At 35.5% G+C, this 23,481-nt stretch overlaps 1 protein-coding gene across 4 annotated transcripts in view; it reads left to right on the top strand.

Annotated features, from left to right (window-relative positions):
- Positions 1 to 262: 262 nt before the first annotated feature.
- Positions 263 to 23,481, top strand: part of LOC121408171 (septin-5-like) — a 48,683-nt gene continuing 25,464 nt past the window's right edge. Inside the window, exons 1-4 of one of the 4 annotated variants that reach the window (XM_041599525.1) lie at positions 263 to 800; positions 1,082 to 1,205; positions 4,449 to 4,495; positions 21,636 to 21,735. In XM_041599525.1, coding sequence (XP_041455459.1) covers positions 1,097 to 1,205; positions 4,449 to 4,495; positions 21,636 to 21,735 — 256 coding nt within the window. In that variant the 5' untranslated portion in view covers positions 263 to 800; positions 1,082 to 1,096. Of the gene's footprint in view, positions 1,206 to 4,448; positions 4,496 to 8,158; positions 8,881 to 21,635; positions 21,736 to 23,481 lie in introns of those variants that run through there. The other 3 variants (XM_041599524.1, XM_041599526.1, XM_041599528.1) reach the window with 3 other exon arrangements.

The following is a 23,481-nucleotide window of genomic DNA, read 5'->3' as shown; positions in this document are numbered from 1 at the left end:
GAAATGACATCATAAATCTGACCTTCCTTTCTTTTCTCTTTCCTTTTCTTCTTTCTCTTTCCATTCACTTTGTCGAAGTTTTTAGCATAAGCCCCACCCCCTTCCATCTGTACGCCAGTTTGTATTTATTTATTTATCTATTTATTTATTATTTTTCTTTTAAACAACAGGAACAGATTCATTATGGTGAACTTCCGAGCATCATGCTAGCATCAAGTATGGCCACAACACATGCACATGACAGCTAACTGAAGACTTTCGCTAAGCTCGAACATCCGGGGAAAAGTGTTATGGTTTGAGCTTCGGGTGTGAGTCACACCTTGTCCCAAATCCTTTGCTTGCCTCTGTAAATCAGTCGAAGGCCTATCATCGCCTTGGTATTGGACTACCTTTCGAGGTGATCATCATAGATTAAACGTGACCGATTTGCAGAATGATTCCATTCTACAGCGTTGATTAATGCTTTATAATTTACATCTAAAACACATGCGACATAGTGCTGTTAATATCTTTCTGTGATCTTGTTTCCGATGACGAATTACTTTTCAGAGAGTGGAGTCCTCATGAAGTTTGCTTATTGAAGAGACCTAAGTGTGATGCACTTGAACTTGTCGATGTACTGCCCCTTCAGGATTCTATGTACTGCAGAAAAACTGTTGGAATAAATACTAAAACAACATTAATACTACAAGCGATAATACGCATTATTCAACATCTTAAAGTTTGGAATGTTTTGGCAGATTCAAACTTGGATTCTTTGAGCTCGTGACGAGTCCGCTGTATATTTTCATCATTCTAAGGTATGCATTTGGAGATCGTCATTCTAAGTTTTCTTGGATATTAACATTATTTCAGTTTTGTTCAGTTTGAATATTTCCTTGGAATTCCTGCTGAAACTTCATCTCGGATTTAACAAAGAAAACACATTTATCAATTTATGGATAAGTATTTGAAACGATGTCTATAAATAATGAAATAAATGTATTATGAATCAGAGGTGTCCCGGAAAAAAAATCCCCGATATATTACGGAAACGATTAACTTCAGTCCATTCTTAATTGATTGATTATTTTTCGTAAAGGAAATTATTACCAAGATGACGACATATAACCGATCACAATCACAGCCTGGATATCGATCATCATGGGTTGCTAGTCGACCAATTCGAGAATCACCCCTCTCGTCATCACACAGGCATTCAGCAGGTATTATTACATTTTCAATATTATATTATTATTTATATATGAATAAGTACTTTTTACCCGATTGTTTATTGCTAAAGACCGTGCAAACGGTATATACTCTCCGTGTTCGATCTGTATTCAAACATGAGACGTATTATTAATTTTGTTTGTTTGATTTTTTACCATGCATAACAAGAAATAAATTGACAGAATATAGTGTTACATTGATAAATGACAATAATGACAATACAAAAATAGGAACTTAGCGATTATGAGAGCTTCGAGGAGGCGCCAAGGCCTTTTGGGTAGAGGGGGTGGTATAGACAAGCTTATAGGTGACATAAATGTGACGCCATATTTCTAAATATTGAATAACGGGTAATAAAGAGTAACAAGTGACCTATAAACCTCTTTTTTGTATCATTCTTCCTCCATCTTTTTTGTCTTGTTCTCCCTTTTCCACTAAACATCATTGGCCGCATACCCTGCCCCTCGAACGCCGAGGACTCCGCCCGTGTATGATTCTTACACTTTCCCGCTGAAATACTGGTTATACTGCATGGACTTTGATAATTACCAATATAGATTTGACACATGAAAGTCAAATCATTTTAGGAGTGAATTGGACGACGAAATTCTGACCGGAGCTACTCAATTTAGATCTTTTTTTTTTTTTTGGGGGGGTTAACAAATTGATTTTTTATTTTTTTTTTTTTTTTTTAGTATTGAATGATTGGTGTACCATCCACATTATCAGATTGTATTAGCGATTATACAATATTTCTGGGCAATTCTCCTCCTAAAATCAGGCCTAGCGTATTTCATCTTTAAAAAAATATATCACGCAAAAAATTATTTTCTCCGGTGTTCTGCCGATGCTCGTATATGCAATACTATGGGTATGTCGTGCAACGAAAGGTAATGACCTTTTCCATCATTTTAATTGGCGGAAACATGATGACAATGTATGCATACTCCAGAACGTGACTATAATGTACTTTCTTCGATTCTTTCAATAACCTTTGACAAATATAAATGATAAATATGACTTACACATTGTTAGGAAGTTTACCGTACAATCTTTATTAAAATACCAAGTTGCAATGTCTATTGATGTCTATTGAGTTATATTGATATCAAACACAACTCTCCTAATGTTTTTATTCATATTTTTTCATCAACTTTCCCTTTTGAACTCATCATCAAATCCAATATTGTCTGCATGTATGCAATAGTTAACTTAAGAATGATTCAGGGATGTTTATAGATAGGCCTAAATTTGATTGAGCGTGAAGAAGGTGTTTCAAATTAATTAATTAAAGACATTCATTTAGTACTAATACTTTCGTTTAAAATTAATGTTTAGCATGGGTTATCAAAGAGATTATGTTGTGTAAGGAGTGAAGGAGCCTATATTGGTTACCGTTATAATGTACGATAGGAAGAGTTTATTGGATTTGCTGACGCATGACGCTCAAAATATCCCAAAATATCCCATGGAGTTTCGACGTAAAGCCTGTCTGTTAGTCATGACCACCTTCACAGCTGACGTGATAACCTTAGCTCATATCACTTCTCCCTGTCCTCCTGAGGTCACGATAAGCTATTGCTTTGGACAACATTATCCACGGGCACACTACCTTTCTATCTTTTTATGTTTTTTTTCTTTTATTTCGTCGCTTTTAGATTTTCTCTGATTTAATTGTCATGATCGTGTGCGATATTTTTCTTTATAATATACATTATCGCAGTGTCAAAATAAAATCCATTTCTTTTAGTATTAGATATTCATAGTCGTTGCCTCGGTGATCACACTAAGTTGAGCAAAAATATGTGAACTGTTTCACCGGAATAATTCAATTCTTTAAAATTCAATAACTTCGTTTATATTTTGTTATCCGATTTTGATCAAATTGTCAGCATGTTGCTTTGTGAATTTTACTCTGTTTATTGATAATGATATAAATATCTCCAGGCTGGACCATCCCTTTAAAGTGTGAAATAGAGGATAAAACAAAGAACATGAACCCTATTTTTCATCGAAACTTAATTATACCGGTCACTGTAATTACTCGCTCCAGGAGCTCCAAAAGGCCAGGGAACTTGAGGGTAAGAAGATGGCCGTTATTAGCTTCAAGTTTAGCAGGGTAATGAAAAAAGCCATCTTGATACCAGATGGTCAAGTACTGAATTTTCACTTTCTAGCAGATTTTTTCTTTACGTTCCACCCCCTTAACATGCTTAATTGCGAGCTTATGATATAATCATGTAATAGGTCAATGATATAATGTAAGCATGGTGACTGAATCAATACAAGCTCCGTTTAGTTGACCTCTCCATTCTCCACATCATGTCGGAAATTCTAAATAAATCTTAACTCGAATCCTATTTTCGTCTTATATATATTATGCTCTTACTTTTCTAGAAAACAAAATAAGTGCCTATGAATTAGAATAAAATATAACTGCTTACCAAGTAGGCCCTTTTGTCATATTGAAAGAAAAAAATATTTCTTTTTCATGTTAATATATAGCTGTAATCAATATTCCTACATTTTTATCGATGTGTATAAATATGGCATATCATTAGGCAGTCCCTTTAAAACTTCATTTTGGAGGAGTTTTGGGGGGAAATTATGGCTAGATTTTGATGCTGTTAAGCTCGTTATAAAAACCCCGATCGGCACTCCGGTAACCAGTAGCCCATGCACAGATGATAATTAAAACACACATAAGCAGTATGAAAGAAAATGAACACGTCTGGTTTTGGAGTTTCGGGCGCCATTTTATGAATCCAATATTACGTTTAGTGGTCCTTTATGGCGCCATTTTAGCTGAAGGTCGGTTGTATCAACGACAGAATCGAGATTTTTAAGGATTTTCCTTCTTTCGGAAGAAAAAGTTATCCAATTTCTACGTGCTTTTGCATTGGATTTCGTGAAAAGCAAAGTTTGTTAGAGACATTTGGATTTTTCAAAAGGCCTTGATGATTTTCTGTTCGTAAAGTGAACATCTCAGTAATGTCGTTTAGATTAAGTAATGACCAATCAAATGAAGGTAAGTTTTTATCATGACCCTTAAATAGGCCTTATTTGTTCATTTCTTTGTTATTAGTTTAACGTCCAATACTGACTTTTAACTATCTTGAAATACCCTTAGCCTCCCCCTTTTCTCGTAACCCTCCCCTTATAATATCCAGCTTTATCATGTTGTCTTATTGGAATATAATTTTATCATTTCACCATCATGTTTCCCTTTCTTTCAGGTTCTCTTGGTGAAAGATTAGAAGCCAGAGATCGACATGGTAGTTTAGTAAGTATATTTCTGCAAATTTACGTTTGCCCCCCCCCCCCACAAGGTGCAATCCTACTTCTTCTACATCAACCAGTTCATCTCATAACTTTTTGGTCCACTTGCCATGTTTATAACCATTTTGTCTAAATTTCATGATTTTCAATTAGGCTTTACGTATTTCCTCTAACATTTACATGTTCTGAAAATTCGTAGTCTTTTTTTTAGACATGTTAGATGAGCTGTCTAAACACTCAATTTCCATTATGGCAAAGTGCAAAATAGTATACGTAGACGCAGTAAACATGCATGAAACCATCTTAACATTATATAGACAGAATTAATGAACGGATACCAAGTGTAGACGATAGACCAAACGATACTTAGACGAAATTGATGCAAAAGAATTTAATACCCGCCATACATTTTTTAAAACAAGGATTCGAATCCTGATTACAATATAAGGAATGTAAGGATTCGAATCATGTTTACAATATAAGGATTCGAATTATGTTTACAATATAAAGGATTCGAATCTTGATTATGAATATATTGAAATAAAAAAATTGTTTCACCCCCCCAAAAAAAAAATCATAACCAAAGATACCGCAGTACAAAATGATGTTTGATTGTGATTTTAATGCACAGTCTCAAATCACACAAAGTCATTTTAATCGCAAAGACCCTTGCACAAACCCATACAGTACATCATGTACAGGCCTATCTACTGTGACCAGGTGCAGAGAAAAAAAGCAATTTATGACGATCATGGAGATCATTTTGATAGTCGATATCGTTTTCGCGCCACAGGGCGTCATTGGTTTATATCAATGATTGCATTTTGATACATGGGTTCGAGGTATATTATTAGCCCTCTTCATTATGATTTAATCCATAAAGACTAACCATACACACCCGCCATCAATGTTCTGTAGCATTATCTGTATTAGTTAGGAGTGCTGTCCTGACGAAGTCGATTTGATGTGCATTTTGCTCTGTGAATTTTACTCTATTTATTTAGACATACTAATATTTTCAGCCCGGACCATCCCTTTAAACATTATAAAGAGAGTGAATGGGAATGAGCAAACAGACGGACAGGGTGCAATGACTGACAAACATTAATGTTCAAGGCAGTATTTAGAGGTCCATGTTATCCTCATGAGCCTTAACCCCTCCAAGAACCCCTCAACTAAACATAGCAGAATTAAAAGATTTTTTATTTCAAGATTGACCCTGCTTTATGAAGGTTGACATGAAATACGTGTTTTTTAAAAAATGTCCGATTAAGAAAGCATCATAATCTCATTAAAATATCATCAACAGAAACAGCAATAACAACAAAACAGCAGCTGACACAAATTATACCCTGGCAGTGTAACATTAATGTTTTAATCTATTTTTAAATAACATGATCTGCATGATCAAGGCTAGGTCAATACTGCGTGGTGATAGAGATCCAGAACGCCCTCAGTCGGTTGAGTGAAGGTTTCGACAACTCTTTCTGTGATTTGATTTATGAATAATAATACAACCACAAAACTATTTCAAAATAATTGAATCAAGCTTTGTATGCTCATAGGTTATTAGGGGTCTTCAAAATGTACTCCAGGAGTCGCTGAATTGAAATGTCAATGATTCAGGCTATCTCAAAATAAAGTTATCGGACTATTCTATCATTATCGTTCCCGTTGCCGTTCAGGGAACAACATTGGGCTTCTAATTTTTGTTTTAGAATAGGGTCAATTTTCAAGTCAAATTATCAAAACATGTAATGACTAACAAAGAAAACGAAACGGCTTTGAATTCAATATTTAGTTCTATGACGTTACTCCCGGCCGGCGATACCCCGTGAACAACTCTCTCTCTCTTCCTTTCCTTCTCTTTCTCTGCATGTCTTTCCTTGTAATAGTAATATTTCTCTCTCACCCTCTCTTTCTTTTTCTCCTCTCCATTTAGACCCTTTTCTCGTGACAACCCTCACTTCTCTCACTCCCCTCTATCTCTCTCTCTCTCCTTTTCTCTTATTCATTCCTTCTCCCTCATTTCTTCCTCCACACCCTCCCTCACTCCCTCTTCGTTTTTCTTCAAAATGTTTCATACCCCTCTTTTCCTCCATAACACCACATCACGATCTCCGCCTTCTTCGTATTCTTTGCTCAAGTTTGAACCTAGCAGTATTCACTCACAACGACACCTATCAAACAACAATAACAAATTGGGTGGTTTTCTGCGGTATTTCTGTGGGTTGTATAGAACGCCCTTTCTTTTCGTTCCAATCATTTGTCGATATTATATTTTTCACCCATTTCTGTTGTTGTTTCCTTCATATTGCGGTGAGACATGTCAGTGTGATCCAAAGGTCAGTGGTCTTTTTTCTTCAATCATATACAATACTTCGACGAAATAATAACATGTGTCATTCATTACAAGCGATCCCTATAAACAATATTACCTGGTAGGAATGTGATATAAATTTTATATGAAATAAAAGGTGTTAGATAGACGCTGTAAATTAAAAGGGGTAGTATACTTAGAGCAGAGATACACCAACAAACTTTTATAAAAAAAAATTCTATGACTACTAAATTTAATGTCATTCATTCATAGGCAATATAGATGGAAAACCAAGTGTACGATCTTTATTCTATTTGTATATGCAATTAAAATGAGGTTGAAAATTAACTACTCGTCGTAATTTCGATTTATGTGTTAATTCATTTTTGTATAATTTGCAATTTGTACATTTCTATGATTTCTATATTTAATACAGATATAAAAAATATCAACATTCTAAAGCAGGGTCATACATAATCATATGTCTATATTTGAATAAAAATACAATATAATTTAAAGTTATATGACTTGATGAGGATTGGACAGTATTAGGCTTGATAGCTCAGTCGGTAGAGCGGGGGATTAGTATTCCGGTGACCCAGGTTCGATTCCCACTTGGTGCGCTAGTGCCCTTTGGTAAGGCATTAATCCTCAGTACCAGGTTCTTCGGAGGGGACCTTAATCCATCGGTCCTCTGGTTGCTTGTTTACAAGCATTCATGTTTTCTTAGCAATCAGGTAAAAAAAATCACCAATCAATCAATCAATATATTTCTACAGGTTTCGATTTCAAAAATATAAACAAAAAACTGCAAACAAAATAGGGAAGTAAAGAATTAAAGTGAGCATCCAGCATCGTATCATTATTGTCATTGTAAATACCATCTGAACCAGCTGCTTTTCATGCATGCCTTCCTGTACCCGATTTATAAAACGAATATTAGTCGTGTGGGTTACGACGTCATTGACCGAAAACGTATTAATGTTGTTTGCTTGGTAAACATGGCAAATTTTGCGTGAAATGAACAAGAATGTGGACGAAAAATAATATTTGATTGAATTACGAAAAGAGTAGGAAGAGAGATTATATAAAGAAATAAAGATGACGGTCTATACCATAGTAAAAAGAAAGAGAGAGAGAGGGGTGGATAGGGGATCGGAGGGGTGTGTCGGAGAAAGGGAAATGAAAAAGGATGGTATGAAGGGAGAGAGGAGAAGAGAAAAGCATGAAAAGAGATAGATAAAACGAGAAGAGAAAGAAAAAGACAGACATACAGACTGACACACCATTATGTACAGAGGGTCACTTACCGGGGCCATCTTCACACGAACAACACAAAAGCACAAGACAATAATTATTTGGACTTCGCATGACTCGTCTCTATGCAGTGTTTACTTGAAAATACCCTGTTTTGCCTTAAGTGAGTACTTAAGGGAGGGGGAAATAGCTTGTTTCGACGTTAAGTAACAATCTATTAAACTTCTCATGCACACATGCATTGAATAAAAGCATAGACCCGGGGCATAGACCGTGTTGTGCGAGTTCGACAGACATTCAATGCGAGTCAACTTGAATTTATTCACTCAGTGGACTTTACATTGGAGTAGTTGGAATATCAATGCTCTTGCACATCAACACGAAAACAGACGATAGAATCGTCCCTTCCAATCGCTGTCGCATTCAAATGTGGTTTCTTCAACTGAAAAATGAATTTTGCGGTTGCGTAGCTATTTTTCGCTCGCATGTATACATTTTGTGCCAAGTTTATGTCAATTCACACAGTTGAAAATCGGAGGACGCCAAAACTTTGCGGATGATATCGTCTCATACACTGCCTGTACTTCTGATCGGCTGTCCGAGGGGGTTCCTGCTATATTCAATTTCCGTTTGTGGGATGCATCTATTGGCAGTTTATTGAACATCTGATGTCTTTATTGAGTTTCACGTCCTGTTAGCCGTCCACTTAAGGAGGATATTGAAACTCACGCATATATTGGAATATAAATCGCTTTCTGGATATTGGCCTCGGTGTTATTCTGAGTTTTCTTCGAATATATTAAACCATGGATGTGAGTATGCATTGAACAGTGTAATAAAGTTTTATTGATAAGGGAATACCAAATAATGGTATTAGCCTATATGTCTTCTAAGGCCTCTACTAATTAGAATGTTAAAACATATTAAAAAAAATTGTCTCGGAAAAAAGAACCATGGTTTGTTGTGTATCTAGGTGGGAGGGGCAGTCCCGCCTACAAGACACATAGACGACCCTTTAATTATATCAATAAAGTATGTACCTGTGTTTAGGCTACATTGCTACATTGAATATGCTGAACCGGTGCCGCGATGTTCAAAGATATCTACCTCTGGTCAAGGGTGATGGGTTGATTATTATCAATATAATGGTCAATCGATCTCTTTCGATGACTGGTGATCTCTTCATCGAGCCTTTAATGATCACAACAAAACAAAGTTTAAACCTTGATAAAGTACAATAGAACGAGTATCTCTCATATCTCCTTAGTATGCTCTTTCTTTGGGTGTTTTGTCCGTTAAATTGGTAATTGCTTATAATTATCATTTTAACAGATAGTATGTAATAACATTTGAATATATTGTTTTAAGAGTGTTTTCACTCTTTTCCCCAGTCATATGCATCATGGATAAGCCATATGAAGAAACTGTTTTAAATCAATTCAGTTCACATGCCAAATATGTATTGTCATTGATTCTTACAATGCTTCGGATAGTGGATCTGTCTTTAGATGCCAATTCCAATTCTTAGCCCCCGAAAATAGAATCACAGCTAGACATCTTACTAGCTGAGTTGGCTCAAGACAGTTGGCTATATGCCCTTCAGAGCGGGATACTAGCCATGTCATGAATCACAAATACATTTATGGATATACCTCCTCGTGTGTCGATATTTCAAAAGCAGAAGCATTCCATTCACCATTAATTCTTCTGACCGGTCCGAGTCATAGACATTTCAAACAAACTGCGATCGATAGCAGGAGCAATCGATTTCATTAAGTGATTTAACTCCCTAGATTTCAGCTATCCATTTAGACCAACGAGATTCCAAATAATATACATGTATACACACACTCGGCAATACATTATGAACCTAGTGTTAGATCCACGGAATGACTAGACCTTATGTATAACCCAATTTATCTTAGATTAATTTCAATCTACGAAGATTAAAATGTAGTAGATTTTCTCTTTTTTATCGGTAGAACCTAGATTTAGATTTTAAATCGTACTACCTCATTCGGTCATTAACCTTTATACTTTATTCAGACATGTAGTATGATAATGTTGGACGTGATTGCTCATGTCATAGTTATATTATCAAACTTCATCATGCATGCATAGATTTTCGACTTGGTTACATTTCATTCATCGAAATAAAAGGGCCCTTCGAGCTGAGATAACCATTCTCAACAATATTCTTCTCTTCATGTGAGCATGACTGCTATTATGATGAATACATTATTCACGGGAATCGGAAAGAGCGATTATTCTGCTCGTTTCTTTCAATAATTCGGTAAAAAAAAGTGGGGGCACTGTTAACATAAGAGTTTCTTGCTCTGCATCAATGAGAATAATACATCAACAATGCGTTGTATGAGTGTCTAGTATATTTACTGACAGGGCGCTGTTTACTTAGTATTGTATTCCGTGACTATTCAACATCGTGGGATAGTTTGTATTGGAGAACAATATTACAGTATAGTAGAATAAATTGACTAAAGTTAGGTTATACAGGAAATAGAATATTGACGTTCATAGGACAAAATATAATCGGCCAATATTATCACCATTTTCATTGGCAAGTTAGATAAGCAACAATCAACATGAATGTATGTATGGTTTATGCATGCAGTATCTAAATGACATAAAATTCCATGTTTCCTAAGATTCCTAATCAATTTTCAGTATTTTAATTACTCTCGCTTCCCCGTATGATTATGATATTATCATATTTACAGAAATCTATACCTTACGGATTAGGAAGAAATTTTTCAGACAAAAAAAACACGACCACCAAATTAGTAGATTTACAATGAAATCTATTCATGCTTCAAATAATCATTGTACAAATTTTAATAACCACAACTTAGACATGTTAGAGTAGCGCATTCAGGATTTTGAAAGAGAGGGGGTGCAAACGAAAATTTTCTTAGATTTGGCTGATGTAGGTTTAGTGGGCTATTCTCAAAATATAGAGGGCTGTGCGCCCCTTACACCCCGTCTGAATCTGCCACTGACTAGTTCATGGCACATAAATGGGCTTTCTTTCAAACTTTTTTTTTCTCATCGTAATATGATAGATATTGGCATAAGACAATACATTTTAGTGACACTGTCAAAATTTCATATTTATTGTGGCAGTCCGAATCAATGCAACTTGACAGACTCATTTACATTCTCTAAAACAAGGAAAATGAATGAATAATTCACTCCTCGAAGAGAGTGAATGAAATTTCACTCAATTAAAAGTGACGTTGTTTATGGAGTGAAATTCATTTTTTTAAACTGAAATTTGTGTGAAACTTGTGTATGTTCACTTAAAATTCCCTCCAAATTGAGTGATCAGCAAGTGAAAATAACCCCCATTTTTAGAGTGAAAGGGAGGGAGAGAGTGAAATATTAAAAGAAAAATAGACGAAGGAGGTCTGACAGATTAGACAGTGATCATTGGCTTTTTGCATGCTAGAACTGTCAGAAAATGAACATTTCCTGCCTGGTTATTTTTATTTCAGGACTGCTGCATATATACTCCTCATTTTACTTTTTTTCTCAAAGTAGTGACTCATTAATGTTGTTTTCATTCAATACGACCCTATATGTCAGAAATAAGAGATCGTCCATGTTAGTATTTTGTGTTTGTACTCAGTTATTCAAGTACGGTTTCTTTCTTGTGCTATTATTAAGATTTAATTGTTTTGTCTTATAGTATAGTCAAAGAAAGTATCACATTCCACACATGTCCATGACACATGTGCCATTTGCGGGATGTATTACATGAAACACAATAGCGAATAAATTACACACATAAAATAGAAAATGTAACTTATTGAGACTTAAATTTGAATGAAGGAGAAGTATGTACTATTCAAAAGACGGGAAAAATATTTCTATGTTGTGATAAGTTATGATATGAACTGTCTTTAAGACGATAAAATAACTGTGTGCATTGAATGAAATGACATTGAATATTGTAAATGTAGAAACTGTGGCCGATTTTTAAGGATCATAGATTTTGAATATTATTTTGTCGATAGAAGTGATTGTGAATTAGACAAGAAAATTAAGGTCAAGTTTAATTTAATTCAGAAAAGAGAAGTAAAAGAATGGAGATCTCTCCTCTCGATTGCAAACATAATAGGCCGAGAATTTTTTATTCTGCTGGTAACTAACTCCTTGGTTTTATGTATCTCGGTGCATGTACACCAGTCTGTAATTGATTATTGTAGGAACGAGCATGACTGTTTTTGATTTGCTGATGCAATAAATTTTGACAAAATTTCAATAATTAAGATTCAGAAGTCATAAGTTCATTAAGGCATAATTAATCTTGTCGTAAATCACCTATGATTTTGTTTGAAATGTAAACTTTCGCAATTCGGCTTTGGCCGCAAAGAAAGGGGTTTTAATAAACATGATAAACCATTTTGAATTGAATCCCAGGTGAACTTTTTTTTCTTAACATGATACGATTAAAATGATGAATTACCTCTTGTTACAGTGCTTGGCGTTATTATTTCGCGCTATACCCAACAAGCTTTCATGTCGTCAAGAACTACCTTGAAGAAGAAGAATATTCCATATTAGTTCAATATAATATGAGCGAACTTACAGGTCTTTGGGCGACTTTACGCATGATAGCCTGCTAGCGATGGGTAAACCATAGAGCTAATATGGGTAAACGAAAGTCACCTGCATAGTACATGTTGTACTGTTAACAAAGGCCAATGACACAACTGTTTATCCAAGCTTCTTAATTGGAAAGAACTTTCAAAGTAGCTTAAAGATACTTAGTTCCCCTATTTTCCCCATTACACTTTAATTTTGTCTTGTGAAGAGGCTTATATAGAGGCCTTACTAAGTCTCCTTACCCTAAAATAACCCTTCGCTTGAATTCCTGCAGAATAAACTTAATGAAGACGAATTACTTTTGGAAGGAGAGTAGTAACGTCGCGACGTGATTTGCGTAGGTAGTCAAATGTCGTATTTGAGGCACTGCGATCTTACGCGAAAATTCAGGCGCGGATCCATGCATTTTATAAATTGCGGGGGGGGGGGATGGGGTCAGAAATAATTGATCGATTTTGGTTTCGAGGATTTTCTTGACAAGCAGAAAGCAGTTTACATGCACACACCCTCCCATCAAATGGGGGTCCTTAATGAAAGGACAATACTTAACTCCCCAAATCTCCTCAAATAGGGTTGCGGCATTATCAAAATGGGACTATACGCGTAATAGTGAAGTCACGATGTAGATTTTTTTAACCGAAAACGGGCACAAGCATTTCCCTTAGAACATGTTTGACCCCCCCCCCCCTTCTTGGATCTGCGTGAACTCATGCCTTTAGATTAAAGGATGCACGAGAGAATAGATACACAAATCCCTATAAAGACAGCTCATAAACCACAAAAGTACAGGAATAATACGAAGCCACTGATCATCGAATATAACGGCTCGTTTTGAAGTGCATACACCTGTACTAACATCAGAAAAGCATTGTAAAAATTGTTTTCGCTTGTTCATATTTGTCGGAAAACACCTGGATTTTCTTTGGTTTGAGGTACTTCTAGGTATTTTCAATGACACTGGAGGATGTATGCTTCCTAATTTCCGCTGGTGTATATATAGATGGGGTCTGAAGGGGGGGGGGCTCCAGAGTCAGTGGGGGCACTGCCCTCCACAAAGTTCAACGAACAAGTAAATCAGGGAGAAAGGGAAATAAAATAAAAGGGGAAATGGTGAAATACTGGTATGATATCATTTGTTTATAAATTTCCATATTGTGCCATTCAAAGTTTCGGGCTCAATACAATACTGCTAATTTCTCCACATCATCAAACTATTGATACTACTACTACTACTACTAATAATAATAATAATAATAATGATAATTATTATTTTTATTATCATCATCATCATCATTATTATTATCACCATTATTATTATTGGTATTACCATTATTATCATTATTGTCATCATTATTATTATTACTACTACTACTATCATTATTGTTATTTCTATCGTTTTTATTATTATCATTATTATCATTTTTATTATTGGCATCATTATTGTTGTTATTACTATTGTTTTATTATCATTATTATTATTGACCAACATGCAATGAAAACCATTACGGTTTTTATCGCTGGAGTTCACGAAGGCGATGACCAGACGAAATTATCACTTTGATACAAAGATTATGTTAGACAATGTGTGTTGTGAAAGAGGAAGAATGCAGTCAAATTAAATCGATGTTGCATGCCCTCTGCAAAGATTGATAAGAATTCAATCTGATTGCTATATAAATATTTGCCAAACGCCATGAGGGTTTTAAAGAATTGGTCGATCTATTCTGAGATGCAGATGATTTTACAAGAATTATGGAAGAAGTATTAGCCTTTTTTTAATTCTTTGTAATAATCTCATTTAAATACTCTTTTTGTTAAATCAGAAGCAATTATTCATATGTTGTCATAGTTTGGAATAGGGGGTAAGACGTTTAAGATGACTTGTTCTCATACACTCACGCCGACAAATACCATCCCAGACCGATGATCGCTAATACGTTAAAGGGATGTTCTTGGCTAAATATATTTATATCTCAATAAATAGAGTAAAATTCACAGAGCAAAATGCTGATAATTTGATCAAGATCGGATGACAAAATAACGAAGCTATTGAATTTCAAAGAATTGCAATATTCCGGTGTCTTCATGAATATTCATTAGGTTTGCTGATGATGTCATCCCCACTTGTTCTTTTGTATTTTTTGATATGAAATTAGGTTTATTAGAAATTGTTCTACCAAAAACTAAAACGATATGATTGGAACTGATTAAGTGCATTAGTTATTTATTACCGCAACTTATTTCATCATATATTCCGTTTTCACAAAATATTGATTAACTTTAAAATTCAATAACTTTGTTATTTATTATCCGATTTTGAGCATTTTGCTCTGTGAATCATGTTACTCTATTTATTTAGATGTAAATATTTTCAGCCTGGACCATCCCTTTAATGACCAAAGACATACAATCGGTCGGTATAGAATCGGTTTCGTGTTTGTGTGACTTGGTGCAACTGTATACATTATCAGTCCGATTAACATTAAATTGTTTTCTTGTTATAAGTTGCATCGTCTCCAAATTGGATATCATATATTCTAGCTGAGCTATTTACTTGCTCCAGCAAAGATTAATCACAATTTTGTATGATTTTCGACCTCGGAAATTATAGGATTTTGATTATTAATCAATTTGTAGGGAAAATATATGTATAAAAAAATACTGAATAATCTGCCATCATGAATCCTATTTAGCCTTATCTACCGGATCTACCAGCATTATTTAAATGTGACGTTGGAAAAAAAGTGGTTACTAATACTAGTACAACACCCGGAACGAAGAGTTTATTCTAAAAAAAAAAACAACGTGTTCGTGAACATCAAGATCACCTATCTTGTCTATTCTCACTTGGTCTAGCATAAAGTTACGTGATGTTGTTGTTGTCTTCGAGGTTTGTATTATTATTATTAAAGTTTGGCTAAGTAAATTTGAAATTCGACTTCCTTGTATTTGCAACATGTAATATCTCATAGAGATTTGTCATCTTTTTTTGATAATTATGTGGACTTTTAACTCGATATAACTCGACTGTAAAATGACAAATGGTAAATATTTACATTACGTTGTGTGTACATTAATTTCCGCAAAGTTTGCTGAAAATATTTATAATACAGCAATATATCTCTACATAATCGATTTAAAATAGTCATGGTCGTTCACAGCCGGGGGGGGGGGGCAGTTGCCCCCACCGCACCCGATATTCTGAAAAATTGCATTATTTTACTACAAATTTTCACAAAATTTACCTAAAGTGTGCACGAAAAAAAAATCCACTGCCGTGTAGGAAATGCATAAGTACCCTCCATGACAAACTCGGTCGCTTCGCTCTCTTGATATCTTTTGGTAATGTGTGTGACATTTTTTTTTATAAAGGTAGATTAGCAATCTCCTTGTAAGTAAAAGAAAAAAAGTGAATGTGAATAAGCAATGAATTTAAATTTGAAGACATATTCAAATGATAAGCGAGTATATATATGATTATAAGGTATTTGACAGAAACAAATGTTGTTGTTCTTCGTCTGTTAATTTTAACCACTTCATTGGAGGTTTCAATCAGTGTAAAATCCTCTCGTATTAACGTAACCGACCCCAAGCCAACCAACCTGAATTGTTCGGTTTGGAGCCATTTGCAAAAAAAAATGTGATAGTTATGATCGGTCTGGACCCCGTTGCATAAAAGTTCCCATTATGGTATCTGTGTCATCCAATGGTAACTACCATGGAAACGATGATCAACCGCCAATCAAAATCAAGGATTCCATGATAGTTACCATTGGATGGCAAAGTTACCATAATGGCAACTTATATGCAACTGGATCCTGGACTCGGTTTCATTGGTCGGACTGCGACAACACCGAAGGATATACACTGACAAGAACATGTGGGGGTAGTTGCATAAAATTTATTATTATATGAACTTTTCCGTTCGATGGTAACTTCCAAGAAATCCTTGATTTTGATTGGCTGTTGAGCACTCTTACCATGGTAGTTACCATTATATGGCAAAGTTACCATAATAGTAACTTTCAAGCGACTTGGCCCATGTCTGACAATTTATCACGCCGATGATGACACGTCACGAAAGAATAGTCGTCTATTCCTTTAAACATGATTCCTATAAAAAGTTCTCTTATTTGATTAATTTCTTAGTTCATTCACAGTATTTTTACTGTCTGTATATGATGTACTTATTAATTTTCATGAATCAAATAACTTGATCGAATTTATTTTGCTGATGGCGTTCTTGTTAAAAAAATCAATATAGGCTCGTTTGGGGTAATCAGTATTGTGCCCATTCTCTAGAATTGAGTCGCGTTGGTTATGTTGGTTCAAGGATGTTTTCCCAAAGGCATACTTCGCTAATATTCACGTCATAGTTTTATTGTCCCTGATCTATTTCACGACTGTAAAGTCCGGATGAGATCTAACCTTTCAATATTTGAGATATCCAGACCTATAGTAAAGTTCATTACCCTACGTGTTCATATATTTGTGACAAGTGACTCGTCTGACATCCCAGACATGACTGTGTGCTGCCAATATGTGAGAAGTTGTTGCTCAACTTGGGAAAGCACAGGCAACGCCCACTTTTGACTATCATGTTTTGTTAAAAACATATGATATTCAACTCGTTCATCGTGTCACTATTTCCAGGGGATCGTTTCGTAAAAGTTGTCAACACTGACTAGTTGGCATTGTCAGACCGTTGCCATAGTAACAGTCAGACACTCGTGCTTCTCAACCAATTAAAACCATGGAAAGTTGTCAGATCTTACAACCTATTTGCCCAGAATTATTGATGAACGCATCCCTGGCTATATAATAATCCAATTATTTGGGAAGTGGTTAGCGTTACACCATAAAAGGGCAACTCGAGGAAGGGGGGGGGGCTACACAGCTACCCTCAGTCATTTTGATCACGCATATACATTTAAAAACACATTAACAAAAAAACACTCGGGAACTATATCAGCGTCTTTCGAACTAAATCAACGTTCAGGAAATTTTTAATAACAAATGACTTATTTTGATCCATATGTTTATCCATAAGATTAACTATTTTTTTTAAAGATTCTCAGTCAATGTTTGGATGTATTTTCGTTTGATGGCCAGGTTTTTATTAAACAATTATAGTACTGATGACGAAATAATTGTTTAAAAAATCGAAATAAAGAGAAAAACTACAGAAAACATGCAGTACATGCAGAGGGTAAGGTATTTTGAAAGCATCAGACCGGTCAAAATATATTTAAGTACCATGAATTTGTGTATTCATAAATTTAGAAGAAAAAAACCGCTGTATCACTCCTCTTTGACCCGTTTGATTCTTCCGCTGTCCATCTTATGTCATATGAACTTCGTGCCCAGCTAATGAAGAAATCTCTATTCTGGCATGGGTGTACCTTGGGGTATTAATGCCAAATTTTGAGGTATCAACTTCAAAAGGGGGCTCATACACCCGGGTCATACATTCATACCCCTGTTGCCCCTCGTGATTTTTACTTTATTACTGTATTTTGGCATACTCTGCTGTATACAGTATATGCATAGAGCTCTATGTTATATGGACAGTCTTTTCAATCTCGCCATCCAGCTTTGCTAACGACACAACTAACGAAGTTCAGAATATCACGGTCTATTGGCTCCTGACGTGTCAGCTCCTCAAAGGGAATTGCGTTCCAATTGTCATCATCACACTTCCAAAACATGTCAACCTGAAAGGAGAGAGAAAGGAAGAGATTGGGAGTAAGAGGGAAAGAGGGGTGGCGACAAACATTCATGATATAGGGAAAGGAAAAAGTGGATGGAGGGACTAACAAAATTTAAATGGGATAGAGAGAGAAAATATAATCGGTACTGTATGCTGGCATTGTCACCTCCCTCGACGAATTCTTATCCTTTAGGCCTACACTCTAAAAATAGTTGGGCAAACAAAATGCCCAACTTTTAACCAACATTGGGCAACATACTGTCCACACAACTATTGGTTAAAATCTGCCCAAATCGCTCAATAAAAACTATTAATTGAGCAATAAATTTGCTAAATTGGATAATAATTACCCAGAATATAAATATATAGTTTTTTTACCAAAATACATTACCCGACACAGTGGACAGAATGTTGTTCAACATTTTAAGTGTGTACAATATTGCTACGATGATGAAAATAAACCAAAATATATTGAATTATTTACCATAAGTATTTACCATAAGTAAATGTCATAGAGAACGAAGAATATAGAACAATGATTGCCTGGATAGAAACGGAACACTTACATTACACTTATTCGTTTTCCTTTCAACTTCAAAATCACATGCTTTATAAATCCTTAATTTGTCTGCTATTTCAAAGTTGTTTTTTTTTCAATTTGTTTCCCCTCCACAGGGATTTTATTATTATTCAAACATAACAAGATATCTTTTCGATGACAAATCAAATTAATAACAACGAAATACAGTACAACAGTAATTGCAACAAATATAGAAATTGAACTGTCAGGTTCACACAATAGTAAAATATTTAAGGAACAAGCAAGGAGTAAATGAATAATAATCATGTGTATCATTGTACATGGAAAGGGAACTGAACAGATCACTTCATGTAAACATGGCACGTAATTGAAACCATTTCTTTGTAAACTTTACCATTTTACTTCAAATTTTATTTCAAAGTTGCCTCTGCATTGACGGTGTTTTGGGGGATTTTATAGACTGATGAGCCTTGCATTCTGAAATCGTTAGACACTTTATTCAACATACACAAAAGAAACCAGAAGAAAGCTAATGTATTAATTTGGGTATTTTGGTTTTACAGTTCGGCCAAACGAGTTGAAACCAACTAAATGCACAATGTTATAATCTCATGAGAAGGTTAAGCGATCGGTCTTTTAAACATTTGTCCTCATGAGCTACTGATTTTGGTTGGAAACCTATTAGCAGGCTATTAGCCTCTATTTTCCGAAATCCAGTTTAACAAACTCCATCGAAAAAATGTATTTAACCTTGGCCAGTGGCGTACCGTGGGTCACGGCATGGGGGGGGGGGCACCAGCAAAATTTGTTAGTCACTTACTGGCCGCGCGAAGCGCGCTCAATTGCCAGGTATACTGACCTTATAGAAGCATGTTAAGGACTGTGTCATTAAACAAATATGTATCTCACTGATTAAATAATGCGAGCACGAAGAGCGAGCTGAGAATGTTTGACATTCAGACCTAAAAAAGGGATGTAAGCAATTTTTTGTAATCATGATACGTACCTGTCTCACTAAGCAAACAATGCGAGCGCGAAGCGCGAGCTGAAATTTGTGTATATATTAACCCCAAACAGGGACAAAACCCGGACTAGTTTTTAGGAATTAATGAAGAGAATACATATCTCACCAGACACCAGTGATCTAATGCGTGGGTCAAGCTCTTGCTGATTTTGTAAGAATTACACCTAAACACAAGAAGCACTTTTTGTGCTCATTGTAATCATGAACATGATATATATCTCACTAATCAAATACTGCGAGCGCGAAGCGCGAGCTGAAATTTTTGAAATTTAGAACTGAAGAGGGGCATTCTTAGGCTTGTATGTAAAAGTTCACTATGACCATACGTATTTCACTTACTAAATGATGCGAGCGCGAAGCGCGAGCTGAAAATTTCTGATAAAGTTTTCATACCAGTAAAGGGAAAATTTTAAGGAATGTTTTCAGGAATTCATGAAGAGCAAACATATCTCACCAATCCACTAATGCAAACGTAAGCACAAACTGGGAATATTTTATATTCAGAATTTAAAAGGGGACAATCTCTTTTAAGTAGTCATGGAAGAGAAGCATATGTCACTACATAAAACAATACCTCGAAGTGCGGGGAAATACATGTATATCATGTATATGGTGTATATTGACTTGAAAACGGGATGTTTTAGTACAACATTATTATATATTTCATCAAACAGAAATTGCGAGCACCAGGAATGATGAACACAACGTCACAATTAATAAAATATTAATAATACTATTTTTTTCTTAAATAGTTTCCAGGTATAATGCCATCCCAGAAAAAAAAATCCTCGCTATGATAATATAATAACAAGAAGTTCTTTTATAAGAGACAAAAGGGGTAACGAACAAAACAACATAAATACATCATGTTTTGGCATGGAAATTAGGAGAGTGTGAGCAGTGGTCACTAATATTTCCTTAAACATCATGAACATGTTAGACGTGATTTTGAGCAAAATGTATGTATTACAATATAGCAACAGGAAAATGTCTATGTTTTAGTTTATTTTTCTTTCATTTTCCTTCCTTTATATATCCATGTATCCTTCCTTATAGGCCTAGACGAATACATTATGTAAAAAAGGTCCATGAATAGATGTTTATACGGAATTCCATTGGTCATACACAGAGAATATTATGTCAGCGTTTTCATTTTATAATATTCATATGTTATATAACGGTATAAAAGACACATTTAAACAAATCACGTATATTTATCGTTACTTAAAACAATTAAAATTGTTTGATGGCTCATTTTATTACAAAAGCTTTACCATGTTTACCATTTATACTTGCTTGCACCATTGATATAATTTCTATTCCATCAACATATATCGAGTTTAGATCTGGAGCTTGCGTTTTTTACTCGGCTACATTCATAATTTCCTTTAGCAGTTAATATAGCCACTTTTATGCGACTGGATATGAGCATGGACCTATGAGCGACTGATTTCAAACACAGTGATTAAATCTTGCTTAAAATTTGAGAGCAAACCAAATAATCGACATTTTTTTTTAAATATATTTTTATGGAGATTTTGTTAATGGGAAAGTAATACTCGTGTAAGTTACATTGATTGATATGTATTTGAATGATTTATGAAGAAAAATTGTGACTTACCCCAGTAAATTCAACTAAATCGTTAATTTACAATTACCTTCACAGGGTCACTCGAGCAGGGAGTACGTTGGGTTCGCCACCCTCCCAGAACAGATGCAGAGGAAATCAGTAAAGAGAGGGTTCGAGTTCACTCTTATGGTGGTTGGTAAGTTGAATGTACCCTACACTACCTGATGCAGAGAGTCGATGGTGAATGTGATGCGGTAAGGATGATGCTGATGATGAATAGGAAGAGGAGGAGGTGAAGGAGGAAGAGGACGATGATGGTGATGATGATTATGATGATGATAATTCTGATAATGATGATGATGACGATGATATAGATGATAATGATTCTTTTTCTGTTTATGGTAACTCCCGTAGGAATTCGGCGGGACAGCATTTTTGCTGGTAAACGCCTAGTTGGTAACAATTACCTAGGAAATATTTTTACGTCTAGGTTAATCAGTCATAGTGGCTGACCTTATAGACGACAGATATTACTCTCGGGCCTTTTTATCAAAGTGGAGAAAATTGCAGAGTGAGGATTCGAACTCACAACCTTGCGATTATGAGTCCAATGCTCTAACCACTGGACCACACGACCCGATGATGATGGTGAGGAGGAGGAGGAGGAGGATGACGATGATGATGATTGTGATGATGATGATGATGGTGATGGTGATGATGATGATGATGATGATAATGATGACGATGATGATGATGATGATGCTTGATGTTGCAGTGTGTCTGGTAGTGATATTTGAAGACTTGGTGGTGGAAGTGGTCATACCGGTAGTGATGGCGTTGTATGCTGACAGGGATGCAGTTGGTGTTGATGTTGGTAATGATGAAGTCTAAAGGATCCATAAAAACAAATTGATCATGTTTAACTTAGTGGTGATGATGACGATATGGTGGTTGGTGGTTGGGTTCATTGAGATAGTAGAGGTGATGATAGTGGCGGTAGTGCATGGTTTTATACATGTAGATGGTAGCAGCAGTGATGGTATAGGTTTGACAAGATGTTGGCAGTGGTAGTTATGATGGGAATTGTCTTTGGCACATAATCAGATGTGGGGATGGTAGTGGCAGGTGGATTTGTTGACGATGGTGAATATGCTTATGGTGATACTTGGATTTTGGTCTTGATGATTTTCAACGTATTGTCCGACAAAATTGTCATATGTGCAATGATTACTGGACAAAATATGAGCATATCGACATTGTAATATCTTCTCTGTATCCGGTATTCTCATTTCATTCCCAGCGGTTACTTTGCTTTTGGATGAAAAATCAATTCATCATTTTTTAGTCTGTTTTATATTCAAATCATAATCTTATTCGCATATAGACTTCCTCCTCCATTTGCTTGCCCTCCGACCGCCCCTTCTACCACGTCTTCTAAAGTATATAATGCTTTCGTCTTAATTGCATTCACCGTCACCATGAGATGGAGTACATCCAGGATTTAGTTAAGGAGGGGGCAAATATGAAATGGGACGATATATTCAGAATTTCCTGACAGGCCCTCAATAAAAATTTCACTCCATGAACTACTCCCAAAATAAGATTACAAACAAGCAAATATATTGGTTTTTTTAAGGGGGCCTGGCTGCCTAATTTTCGCGAAGGGGGAAGGGAACGTGCCCTAGATTGGCGCCTGTCATGCACATATTGCATATACTCAGTAGATGAGATATGATATACGTGAAGGAATCACATCACCTGCGGTACATCCATCATATTCCATCAATGTCATATATCCCAGGGTCATCATGTTAAAGATACATCGAAGACCTTCCGAGGTAGAGAGATTGAGGAGGTTATTTTAAGTTCCCTGTCCTCGCCATCGTTATGAATTTTTTTTTTGCACGTTTATCATTTTTAATCATGGTTTATCTAGGACAAT

The sequence above is a fragment of the Lytechinus variegatus genome, chromosome 2 (genome assembly GCF_018143015.1).
Source record: "Lytechinus variegatus isolate NC3 chromosome 2, Lvar_3.0, whole genome shotgun sequence".
Classification (NCBI taxonomy): Eukaryota; Metazoa; Echinodermata; class Echinoidea; order Temnopleuroida; family Toxopneustidae; genus Lytechinus; species Lytechinus variegatus.
This window is presented reverse-complemented; position numbering and strand designations above follow the sequence as displayed.